At 51.1% G+C, this 13,850-nt stretch overlaps 1 protein-coding gene across 1 annotated transcript in view; it reads left to right on the top strand.

The window, feature by feature from the left end:
* The window catches only part of LOC116937796 (elongation factor 1-alpha 2), a 59,362-nt gene that overhangs the window by 13,027 nt on the left and 32,485 nt on the right, over nt 1–13,850 (top strand). Inside the window, exons 2-3 of the mRNA XM_032944907.2 lie at nt 9,809–10,005; nt 12,215–12,394. Coding sequence (XP_032800798.1) covers nt 9,862–10,005; nt 12,215–12,394 — 324 coding nt within the window. The 5' untranslated portion in view covers nt 9,809–9,861. The remainder of the gene's footprint in view (nt 1–9,808; nt 10,006–12,214; nt 12,395–13,850) is intronic.

The raw sequence follows: 13,850 nt of genomic DNA, 5'->3' as shown, positions 1-13,850 counted from the left end.
GGGTGGGTGTGGGGGCGGGGCCGAGGGTGGTGGGGGGCGGGGCCGAGGGTGGGGGGGGCGGGGCCGAGGGTGGTGGGCGGGGCTAGCGGTGGTTCGGTACCCAACAGAAGGGCCTTCATCATGGGATCCCCTTTGCCATCACCAAAATATAATAATAATAATATAATAATAATAGGCACTCTGCTTCTTCCTGTAAAGTCACGTGGGTAGAAAACGAAAGAGGTCACGTGACGTTTCGGGCTCAACGCAAGCGGGCATCGCCAGGCGGGACAGCCGCAGCATTGTCCCAACCTCATGACGAATGCTTGTGCTGCGCGCGGAACGTCACGTGATCTATTGTCTTTCTACCCCACGTGATGACTCTACCGACAGGGCCAGCGAGTGTGGGCACCTGCACTCACGAAAGTTTCGAATCAAGATTGATGCTGCAGGGTTTTTGCCGCTCCCCTCCACCCATTTTTTTTTCCCCCGGCAACAAACAGAAACAGCTTTGCTAAGATCCCCTGCAGAAGATTTCGTTTTGGTAGTTTCAGCATCTCAGCTACGCCAGTTTTGTCGCCAGAAACAAAGGGGACAAACTCTATTATTAATATTGTTTGGTACTGACAAAGGAGGTCTAATGATGTAGATGCTCACCACGAGCCCTCAATACTCTGATAGTGGCGTTGTCCTTGGGCTGTGTGACGCCTTTTGGCGTCCTCTGGTCTAGCACCGTTTGAGACGAAGCTCAAAAGAAAAAGCTGTCTTTGGTGTGGACCAATCAGATTCAAGGACAATGCATATACATTATCAGTGTGGTTGTTTGTATTTTGACCACAAGTGTATTGTGGGTAATGCACCACGTGATTCCTTGTCAAAAGGTTTCAGATTTGTTGCCAGACAAAAAGGGGACAAACTCTATTATTAATATTGTTTGGTACTGACAAAGGAGGTCTAATGATGTAGATGCTCACCACGAGCCCTCAATACTCTGATAGTGGCGTTGTCTTTGGGCTGTGTGACGCCTTTTGGCGTCCTCTGGTCTAGCACCGTTTGAGACGAGGCTCAAAAGAAAACTGTCTTTGGTGTGGACCAATCAGATTCAAAGACAATGCATATACATTATCAGTGTGTTTTTTTGTATTTTAACAAGTGTATTGTGGGTAATGCACCACGTGATTCCTTGTCAAAAGGTTTCAGATTTGTTGCCAGACAAAAAGGGGACAAACTCTATTATTGTATTCTGGTACCGGCAGAGGAGGTCTAATGATGTAGATGCTCACCACGAGCCCTCAATACTCTGATAGTGGCGTTGTCCTTGGGCTGTGTGACGCCTTTTGGCGTCGTCTGGTCTAGCACCGTTTGAGACGAGGCTCAAAAGAAAAAGCCGTCTCTGGTGTGGACCAATCAGATTCAAGGACAATGCATATACATTATCAGTGTGTTTTTTTTGCATTTTGACCACAAGTGTATTGTGGGTAATGCACCACGTGATTCCTTGTCAAAAGGTTTCAGATTTGTTGCCAGACAAAAAGGGGACAAACTCTATTATTAATATTGTTTGGTACTGACAAAGGAGGTCTAATGATGTAGATGCTCACCACGAGCCCTCAATACTCTGATAGTGGCGTTGTCTTTGGGCTGTGTGACGCCTTTTGGCGTCCTCTGGTCTAGCACCGTTTGAGACGAGGCTCAAAAGAAAAAGCCGTCTCTGGTGTGGACCAATCAGATTCAAGGACAATGCATATACATTATCAGTGTGGTTTTTTTGCATTTTGACCACAAGTGTATTGTGGGTAATGCACCACGTGATTCCTTGTCAGAAGGTTTCAGATTTGTTGCCAGACAAAAAGGGGACAAACTCTATTATTGTATTCTGGTACCGGCAGAGGAGGTCTAATGATGTAGATGCTCACCACGAGCCCTCATTACTCTGATAGTGGCGTTGTCTTTGGGCTGTGTGACCCCTTTTGGCGTCCTCTGGTCTAGCACCGTTTGAGACGAGGCTCAAAATAAAAAAAGCCGTCTCTGGTGTGGACCAATCAGTTTCAAGGACAATGCCAATTCGATTATCAGAGTGTGTTGTTATTTTTTTCACCGCAAATATTGTGGTTAATGCACCACGCGATTCCTTGTTAAAGGTTTCGGTTTGGTGTTTTAACATCTTAACACAGCTGCGTTTTGTTGCCAGATAAAACGGGAACAACCTATTATCAGAAGTGCCTTCAATACCCTCCCTGGCACAAGAAACCACTGTGAATAGCCCACGAAGCAGCAATCCACGCCCCTTGTTATTAGTGTGACGGCATTGACCAACCCCTCCCGCTGGTCTTCGTACCGGATTGATGTTGACTACCTCGCCTGGTGTACAGGAGGTCGTAGGTTCAATCCCAATCCTCACGATGCCTGCTGCTGCTGCTGCTGTAGATGTGGAGTCTCTGAGTGTCTCTCTCTCATCATCATCATCACGGTGGCTATGAGATGTTGACTACCTCGCCTGGTGTACAGGAGGTCGTAGGTTCAATCCCAATCCTCACGATGCCTGCTGCTGCTGCTGTAGATGTGGAGTTTGAGTCTCTCTCTCTCATCATCACGGTGGCTATGAGATGTTAACTACCTCACCTGGTCTACAGGAGGTCGTGGGTTTAATCGCGACCCTCACGATGCCTGCTGCTGCTGCTGTAGATGTGGAGTTTGAGTGTCTCTCTCTCATCATCATCATCACGATGGCTATGAGATGTTGACTACCTCGCCTGGTGTACAGGAGGTCGTGGGTTCCATCCCGGAACCTGACGCCCGCTGCTGTATATTTGGAGTCTGCTTCTCTCTCTCCCCGTGATGGTCGCGTGGATTTTCTCCTGGCCCTCCGGTTTTTCCCCCCTCCATATATACAATCAACGTCATCATCATCACGCTTTTAGAGGTACTTCACTGCTGTTATATATTTCCGCACGGCGGCTCCTGGCGATAGCCGACGGGATAGCAGTCGCAACAGCAGCTCCTGGTGACAGCCGACGTGATAGCTGCAGCAACAGCAGCTCCTGGTGACAGATGACGGGATAGCTGCAGCAACAGCAGCTCCTAGCGACAGCTGACAGGATAGCAGTCGCAACAGCAGCTCCTGGCCATAGCTGACGGGATAGCTGCAGCAACAGCAGCTCCTGGTGACAGATGACGGGATAGCTGCAGCAACAGCAGCTCCTAGCGACAGCTGACAGGATAGCAGTCGCAACAGCGACTCCTGGTGACAGCTGACGGGATAGCAGTCACAACAGCGACTCCTGGTGACAGCCGACGGGATAGCTGCAGCAACAGCAGCTCCTGGCCATAGCCGACGGGATAGCAGTCGCAACAGCAGCTCCTGGCGACAGCTGACGGAATAGCAGCAACAGCAGCTCCTGGCCATAGCCGACGGGATAGCTGCAGCAACAGCAGCTCCTGGCCATAGCCAACGGGATACCTGTGGCAACAGCAGCTCCTGGCCATAGCTGACGGGATAGCAGTCGCAACAGCAGCTCCTAGTTATAGCCGACGGGATAGCAGTCGCAACAGCAGCTCCTGGCAATAGCCGACGGGATAGCTGCAGCAACAGCAGCTCCTGGTTATAGCCGACGGGATAGCTGCAGGAACAGCAGCTCCTGTTGATAGCCGACGGGATAGCTGCAGGAACAGCAGCTCCTGTTGATAGCTGACGGGATAGCTGCAGCAACAGCAGCTCCTGGCGACAGCTGACGGGATAGCTGCAGAAACAGCAGCTCCTGGCTACAGCAGACGGGATAGCTGTAGCAACAGCAGCTTCTGGCCATAGCCGACGTGATAGCTGCAGCAACAGCAGCTCCTGGCCATAGCCGACAGGATAGCTGCAGCAACAGCAGCTCCTGGCCATAGCCGACGGGATAGCTGCAGCAACAGCAGCTCCTGGCCATAGCCGACGGGATAGCTGCAGCAACAGCAGCTCCTGGTGACAGCCGACGGGATAGCAGTCGCAACAGCAGCCTCCGTGCGTGGAAACTCCCAAACAAATTATTTAATTTGGACATTGGAGTCTATGGGTAGAGACTCTAACATTGGAGTCTATGGGTAGAAACTCTAACATTGGGGTCTATGGGAGACTTTAACATTGGGGGTCTATGGGTAGAGACTTTAACATTGGAGTCTATGGGTAGAGACTCTAACATTGGGGTCTATGGGAGACTTTAACATTGGGGTCTATGGGAGACTTTAACATTGGAGTCTATGGGAGACTTTAACATTGGAGTCTATGGGAGACTTTAACATTGGAGTCTATGGGAGACTCTAACATTGGAGTCTATGGGAGACTTTAACATTGGAGTCTATGGAAGACTTTAACATTGGAGTCTATGGGAGACTCTAACATTGGAGTCTATGGGAGACTTTAACATTGCAGTCTATGGGAGACTTTAACATTGGAGTCTATGGGAGACTCTAACATTGGAGTCTATGGGAGACTTTAACATTGGAATCTATGGGAGACTTTAACATTGGAGTCTATGGGAGACTCTAACATTGGAGTCTATGGGAGACTTTAACATTGGAGTCTATGGGAGACTCTAACATTGGAGTCTATGGGAGACTTTAACATTGGAGTCTATGGGAGACTTTAACATTGGAGTCTATGGGTAGAGACTTTAACATTGGAGTCTATGGGAGACTTTAACATTGGAGTCTATGGGAGACTCTAACATTGGAGTCTATGGGAGACTTTAACATTGGAGTCTATGGGAGACTTTAACATTGGAGTCTATGGGAGACTTTAACATTGTAGTCTATGGGAGACTTTAACATTGGGGTCTATGGGAGACTTTGACATTGGAGTCTATGGGAGTCTTTAACGTTGGAGTCTATTGGAGACTTTGACATTGGAGTTTATGGGAGACTTTAACATTGGAGTCTATGGGAGACTTTAACATTGGAGTCTATGGGAGACTTTGACATTGAAGTCTATGGGAGTCTTTAACGTTGGAGTCTATTGGAGACTTTGACATTGGAGTTTATGGGAGACTTTAACATTGGAGTCTATGGGAGACTTTAACATTGGAGTCTATGGGAGACTCTAACATTGGAGTCTATGGGAGACTTTAACATTGGAGTCTATGGGATACTTTAACATTGGAGTCTATGGGTAGAGACTTTAACATTGGAGTCTATGGGAGACTTTAACATTGGAGTCTATGGGAGACTCTAACATTGGAGTCTATGGGAGACTTTAACATTGGAGTCTATGGGAGACTTTAACATTGGAGTCTATGGGAGACTTTAACATTGGAGTCTATGGGAGACTTTAACATTGGGGTCTATGGGAGACTTTGACATTGGAGTCTATGGGAGACTTTAACATTGGAGTCTATGGGAGACTTTAACATTGTAGTCTATGGGAGACTTTAACATTGGGGTCTATGGGAGACTTTGACATTGGAGTCTATGGGAGTCTTTAACGTTGGAGTCTATTGGAGACTTTGACATTGGAGTTTATGGGAGACTTTAACATTGGAGTCTATGGGAGACTTTAACATTGGAGTCTATGGGAGACTCTAACATTGGAGTCTATGGGAGACTTTAACATTGGAGTCTATGGGATACTTTAACATTGGAGTCTATGGGTAGAGACTTTAACATTGGAGTCTATGGGAGACTTTAACATTGGAGTCTATGGGAGACTCTAACATTGGAGTCTATGGGAGACTTTAACATTGGAGTCTATGGGAGACTTTAACATTGGAGTCTATGGGAGACTTTAACATTGGAGTCTATGGGAGACTTTAACATTGGGGTCTATGGGAGACTTTGACATTGGAGTCTATGGGAGACTTTAACATTGGAGTCTATGGGAGACTTTAACATTGTAGTCTATGGGAGACTTTAACATTGGGGTCTATGGGAGACTTTGACATTGGAGTCTATGGGAGTCTTTAACGTTGGAGTCTATTGGAGACTTTGACATTGGAGTTTATGGGAGACTTTAACATTGGAGTCTATGGGAGACTTTAACATTGGAGTCTATGGGAGACTTTGACATTGGAGTCTATGGGAGTCTTTAACGTTGGAGTCTATTGGAGACTTTGACATTGGAGTTTATGGGAGACTTTAACATTGGAGTCTATGGGAGACTTTAACATTGGAGTCTATGGGAGACTCTAACATTGGAGTCTATGGGAGACTTTAACATTGGAGTCTATGGGATACTTTAACATTGGAGTCTATGGGTAGAGACTTTAACATTGGAGTCTATGGGAGACTTTAACATTGGAGTCTATGGGAGACTCTAACATTGGAGTCTATGGGAGACTTTAACATTGGAGTCTGTGGGAGACTTTAACATTGGAGTCTATGGGAGACTTTAACATTGGAGTCTATGGGAGACTTTAACATTGGGGTCTATGGGAGACTTTGACATTGGAGTCTATGGGAGTCTTTAACGTTGGAGTCTATTGGAGACTTTGACATTGGAGTTCATGGGAGACTTTAACACTGGAGTCTATGGGAGACTTTAACATTGGAGTCTATGGGAGACTTTGACATTGGCGTCTATGGGAGACTTTAACATTGGCGTCTATGGGAGACTTTAACATTGGAGTCTATGGGAGACTTTAACATTGGAGTCTATGGGAGACTTTAGCATTGGAGTCTATGGGAGACTTTAACATTGGAGTCTATGGGAGACTTTGACATTGGCGTCTATGGGAGACTTTAACATTGGAGTCTATGGGAGACTTTAACATTGGAGTCTATGGGAGAATTTGACGTTGGAGTCTATGGGAGACTTTAACGTTGGAGTCTTTATCAAATGATAGCTGCTCAACCAAAGTGAATCAGCATCAGGAGGATGAATCCGAAAAGCTATAAAGCTCTTTTTTCGCGAGATGTTCCAGTAGGGGGCAAGGGGTCAGACCGCTACAACAACAACAACAAACACAAACAGAATACGCAAACACCGGTAAGCTGTGCAAAGTCGCGTGGCAATTTATAGCAGCATCCAAATCATCTACACGTGTGATGTTTATTCTAAATGTGGAGGGAGACAAATCGAACCCACGACCTCGTGTGCACCAGGCGAGGTAGTCAACATCTCACCCACTCACTCAGACATCGCCAGGGTCCGGAATCGAACCCACGACCTCGTATGGACCAGGCGAGGTAGTCAACATCTCACCCACTCACTCAGACATCGCCAGGGGTCAGGATCGAACCCACGAACTCCTGCACACCGGACACCGGGCGAGGTAGTCAACATCTCACCACTCACTCAGTCATCGTCAGGGTGAGGGGTGGAGACCCACGACCTCCTGTGTACCAGGCGAGGTAGTCAACATCTCACCCACTCACTCAGACATCGTCAGGGTGAGGGGTGGAGACCCACGACCTCGTGTGTACCTGGCGAGGTAGTCAACATCTCCCCCACGACCTCCTGTGTACCAGGCGAGGTAGTAAACATCTCACCCACTCACTCAGTCATCGTCAGGGTGAGGGGTGGAGACCCACGACCTCCTGTGTACCTGGCGAGGTAGTCAACATCTCACCCACTCACTCAGTCATCGTCAGGTTGAGGGGTGGAGACCCACGACCTCTTGTGTACCAGGCGAGGTAGTCAACATCTCACCCACTCACTCAGTCATCGTCAGGGTGAGGGGTGGAGACCCACGACGTCCTGCGTACCTGGCGAGGTAGTCAACATCTCACCCACTCACTCAGACATCGCCAGGGGTCAGGATCGAACCCACGAACTCCTGCACACCGGACACCGGGCGAGGTAGTCAACATCTCACCACTCACTCAGTCATCGTCAGGGTGAGGGGTGGAGACCCACGACCTCCTGTGTACCAGGCGAGGTAGTCAACATCTCACCCACTCACTCAGACATCGTCAGGGTGAGGGGTGGAGACCCACGACCTCGTGTGTACCTGGCGAGGTAGTCAACATCTCCCCCACGACCTCCTGTGTACCAGGCGAGGTAGTAAACATCTCACCCACTCACTCAGTCATCGTCAGGGTGAGGGGTGGAGACCCACGACCTCCTGTGTACCTGGCGAGGTAGTCAACATCTCACCCACTCACTCAGTCATCGTCAGGTTGAGGGGTGGAGACCCACGACCTCTTGTGTACCAGGCGAGGTAGTCAACATCTCACCCACTCACTCAGTCATCGTCAGGGTGAGGGGTGGAGACCCACGACGTCCTGCGTACCTGGCGAGGTAGTCAACATCTCACCCACTCACTCAGTCATCGTCAGGGTCAACATCTCACCCACTCACTCAGTCATCGTCAGGGTGAGGGGTGGAGACCCACGACCTCCTGTGTACCTGGCGAGGTAGTCAACATCTCACCCACTCACTCAGACATCGTTTAGGGTGAGGGGTGGAGACCCACGACCTCGTGTGTACCTAGCGAGGTAGTCAACATCTCACCCACTCACTCAGTCATCGTCAGGGTGAGGGGTGGAGACCCACGACCTCGTGTGTATCTGGCGAGGTAGTCAACATCTCATCTCTCTTCTCTCTTCCCGAGCAACACGCGCCCAGTGACCCGCTGGTTCCACCATGACGCGACCAGAAACTGCCTCTGTTACTGTCTCAACCATCACAACAACCACAACCACCACCATCACAACCACCACCACAACCACCAACATCACCACCACCACCACAACAATCACCACCATCACCATCATCACCACAACCTCCACCACCACAACCTCCACAACCACCATCGCCACCATCATAACAACCACAACCACCACAACAACCAATATAACCCCCACCATCACAACAACCACAACCACCACCATCACCACAACCTCCACCACCACAACCAACATCACCACCATCATAACAACCACAACCACCACAACAACCACAACAACCACTATCACAACAACCACTATAACCACCACCATCACAATAACCACAACCACCATCACAACAAGCACAACAACCACAACCACCACCATCACCATCATAACAACCACAACAACCACAACAACCACTATCACAACAACCACAACCATCACCATAATAACAACGACAACCACCACAACCTCCACAACCACCACAACAACCACTATAACCACCAGCACAATAGCCACAACCACCATCACAACCACCACCACAAACACCACAACCACCACCATACTGTGTTCACCCACCACCATCGCAACCACCACTACAACCACCACCACCATCCCACCACAACCACCACCATACTGTGTTCACCCACCATCACCACCCCCATCACCACCACCACAACCACCACCATCACCACCACTATCACAACAATCACCACCATCACCATCATAACAACCACAACCACCACAACAACCACTATAACCACCGCCATACTGTGCTCACCCACCATCACCATCACCACCACCATCACAATCACCACCACAAACACCAAAACCACGACCATACTGTGCTCACCCACCATCACCACCACCATCACCACCCCCATCACCACCACCACCACAACCACCACCACAACCACCACCATCACCACCACTATCACAACAATCACCACCATCACCATCATAACAACCACAACCACCACAACAACCACTATAACCACCACCATACTGTGTTCACCCACCATCACCACCACCATCACCACAACCACCACAACCACCACCATACTGTGTTCACCCATCATCACCACCACCATCACAAACACCACCACAAACACCACAACCACCACCATACTGTGTTCACCCAACACCATCACCACCACCATCACAACCACTACCACCACACCACAACCACCGCGGGGGCGATGCGTGTTCGTGATCCGTCAACCCCTCGGCTCTGTGCGTGCGAGCCCAGAGGGGCTGGGCGAGCGGAGATCGATTGGCGTGCACCAAGGCAAGGCGAGCACCATGGGGAAGGAGAAGATCCACATCAACATCGTGGTCATCGGCCACGTGGACTCGGGGAAGTCGACCACCACGGGGCACCTCATCTACAAGTGCGGCGGCATCGACAAGAGGACTATCGAGAAGTTCGAGAAGGAGGCGGCAGAGGTGAGGGTGGTGGTGGTTGTGGTGGTGGTTGTGGTGGTTGTTGTGGTGGTGGTTATGGTGGTGGTGGTAGTGGTGGTGATGGTGGTGGTGGTGGTGATGGTGGAGGTGGTGGTGATGGAGGTAGTGGTGGTTGTGGTGGTGGTTGTGGTGATGGTGGTGGTGGTGTTGATGGTGGTGGTTGTGGAGGTGGTGGTGGTTGTGGTGGTGGTTGTGGTGGTGGTGGAGGTGGTGGAGGTGATGGTGGTGGTGGTGGTGGAGGTGGTGGTGATGGAGGTGGTGGAGGTGGTGTTGATGGTGGTGGTTGTGGTGGTGGTGGTGGTGATGGAGGTGATGGAGGTTGTGGTGGTGGAGGTGGAGGTGGTAGTGGTGGTGATAGTGGTGGTGGTGATGGTGGAGGTGGTGGTGATGGAGGTAGTGGTGGTTGTGGTGGTGGTTGTGGTGATGGTGGTGTTGATGGTGGTGGTTGTGGTGGAGGTGGTGGTGGTTGTGGAGGTGGTGGTGGTTGTGGTGGTGGTGGAGGTGGTGGAAGTGGAGGTGGTGGAGGTGATGGTGGTGGTGGTGGAGGTGGTGGTGATGGAGGTGGTGGAGGTGATGTTGATGGTGGTGGTTGTGGTGGTGGTGGTGATGGAGGTGATGGAGGTGGTGGTGGTGGAGGTGATGGTGGTGGTGGTGATGGTGGTGGTGGAGGTGGTGGTGGTGGAGGTGGTGTTGATGGTGGTGGTGGAGGTGGTGGTGATGGAGGTGGTGGTGGAGGTGGTGTTGATGGTGGTGGTGGAGGTGGTGTTGATGGTGGTGTTGATGGTGGTGGTGTTGATGGTGGTGGTTGTGGTGGAGGTGGTGGTGGTTGTAGAGGTGGTGGTGGTTGTGTTGGTGGAGGTGATGGTGGTGGTGGTGGTGGAGGTGGTGGTGGTGGTGGTGGTGATGGAGGTGGTGGAGGTGGTGTTGATGGTGGTGGTGGTTGTGGTGGTGGTGATGGAGGTGATGGAGGTGGTGGAGGTGATGGTGGTGATGGTGGTGGTGGTGGTGGTGGGGGTGGTGGTGGTGGAGGTGGTGGTGGAGGTGATGGAGGTGGTGGTGGTGGAGGTGGTGTTGATGGTGATGGTGGAGGTGGTGGTGGTGGTGGTGGTGGTGGTGGTGGTGGTGGAGGTGGTGGTGGAGGTGATGGAGGTGGTGGTGGTGGTGGTGGAGGTGGTGTTGATGGTGCTGGTGGTGGTGGTGGAGGTGATGGAGGTGGTGGAGGTGGTGGTGGTGGAGGTGGTGTTGATGGTGGTGTTGATGGTGGTGGTGGTGTTGCTGCTGCTCATGCTAGTTCTGGTGATACCGATGGTACCACCACCATCGCTACCAAAGACAAAGATCCCCCGTGTAGCCTACGCAGACTGTTGGAGCAAGTGCTGTTAGCGAGCCGTGAACGGGAATCGGGCTCGGAGTGCAGCGTGCTAACTGCTGCACCACCGCTCCCCGCTACCCTCACTACCACCACCACCATTGCAACCATCACCACCACCACCAACCACTACTACCACCACTGCTATCAACAACACCACCATTGCTACCACCACTACTGTTACTACCACCACCACTACAAACACCACCAACACGACCACCACCACCACCGTCACCACCACCACCGTCACCACCTCAACCACCACCACCACTACCATCACCACGACCACCACCACGACCACCACCACCATCACCACCACCACCACGACCACCAACGTCACCACCACCACCACTACGACTACCAACACCTCCATGGCCACCACCACCACCGTCACCACCACCACCGCCACCACCACCACCACTATCAACACCACCTCAACCACCGTCACCACCACGACCATCACCACGACCACCACCACCACGACCACTACCACCATCACCACCACCACAACCACCACCACCACCATCACCACCACCACCACAACCACTACCACCACCACGACCACCACCACCATCACCACCACTACCACCACCACGACCACCACCATCACCACCACCACTACCACCACCACCACCACCACCATCACCACCACCACCACCACGACCACCACCACCAATACCACCACCACCGTCACCACCACCACCACGACTACCAACACCTCCATGGCCACCACCACCACCGCCACCACCACCACCGTGACCACCACCACTACAACCACCACCACGACCACCACCACCACCACCACTATCACCACCACGGCAGATGGGCAAGGGCTCGTTCAAGTACGCGTGGGTGCTGGACAAGCTGAAGGCGGAGCGTGAGCGAGGCATCACCATCGACATCTCGCTGTGGAAGTTCGAGACGCAGAAGTTCTACATCACCATCATCGATGCACCAGGACATCGCGACTTCATTAAAAACATGATCACCGGCACCTCGCAGGTGAGACACCGTCACCATCATCACCATCATCATCTCCATCATCATCACCATCACCATCATCACCATCACCACCATCACCACCATCATCATCACCATCATCACCACCATCACCACCATCACCACCATCATCATCATCACCATCATCGATGCACCAGGACATCGCGACTTCATCAAGAACATGATCACCGGCACCTCGCAGGTGAGACACCACCATCATCATCACCATCACCATCATCACCATCACCACCATCACCACCATCATCATCACCATCATCACCACCATCACCACCATCATCATCATCACCATCATCGATGCACCAGGACATCGCGACTTCATCAAGAACATGATCACCGGCACCTCGCAGGTGAGACACCACCATCATCATCACCATCACCATCATCACCATCACCACCATCACCACCATCATCATCACCATCATCACCACCATCACCACCATCATCATCATCACCATCATCGATGCACCAGGACATCGCGACTTCATCAAGAACATGATCACCGGCACCTCGCAGGTGAGACACCACCATCATCATCACCATCACCATCATCACCATCACCACCATCACCACCATCATCATCACCATCATCACCACCATCACCACCATCACCACCATCATCATCATCACCATCATCGATGCACCAGGACATCGCGACTTCATCAAGAACATGATCACCGGCACCTCGCAGGTGAGACACCACCATCATCATCACCATCACCATCATCACCATCACCACCATCACCACCATCATCATCACCATCATCACCACCATCACCACCATCACCACCATCATCATCATCACCATCATCGATGCACCAGGACATCGCGACTTCATCAAGAACATGATCACCGGCACCTCGCAGGTGAGACACCGTCACCATCATCACCATCATCATCTCCATCATCACCACCATCATCATCACCATCATCATCTCCATCACCACCATCATCATCTCCATCATCACCACCATCACCTTCATCACCATCACAATCATCTCATCACCATCATCACTATCATCACCATCATCACCATCATCACTATCATCACCATCACCACCATCATCACTATCATCACCATCATCACCATCATCACTATCATCACCATCATCACCATCGTCACCACCATCACCATCATCACCACCATCACCATCATCACCACCATCACCATCATCACCACCATCACCATCATCACCACAATCACCACCATCATCATCATCACCACCATCATCATCACCACCACCATCACTATCATCACCATCTCCATCACCACCACCATCACCACCACCATCATCACCATCATCACCACCATCATCACCATCATCACCACCATCACCACCATCACCACCATCATCATCACCATCATCGATGCACCAGGACATCGCGACTTCATCAAGAACATGATCACCGGCACCTCGCAGGTGAGACACCACCATCATCA

This window comes from Petromyzon marinus (genome assembly GCF_048934315.1).
Source record: "Petromyzon marinus isolate PM22_M1 ecotype Great Lakes invasive population chromosome 70 unlocalized genomic scaffold, UKy_Petmar_22M1.pri1.0 chr70_unloc.4, whole genome shotgun sequence".
NCBI lineage: Eukaryota > Metazoa > Chordata > Hyperoartia > Petromyzontiformes > Petromyzontidae > Petromyzon > Petromyzon marinus.
Note: the sequence above shows the minus strand (reverse complement) of the source record. Positions and strands in the feature narration are given on the sequence as shown.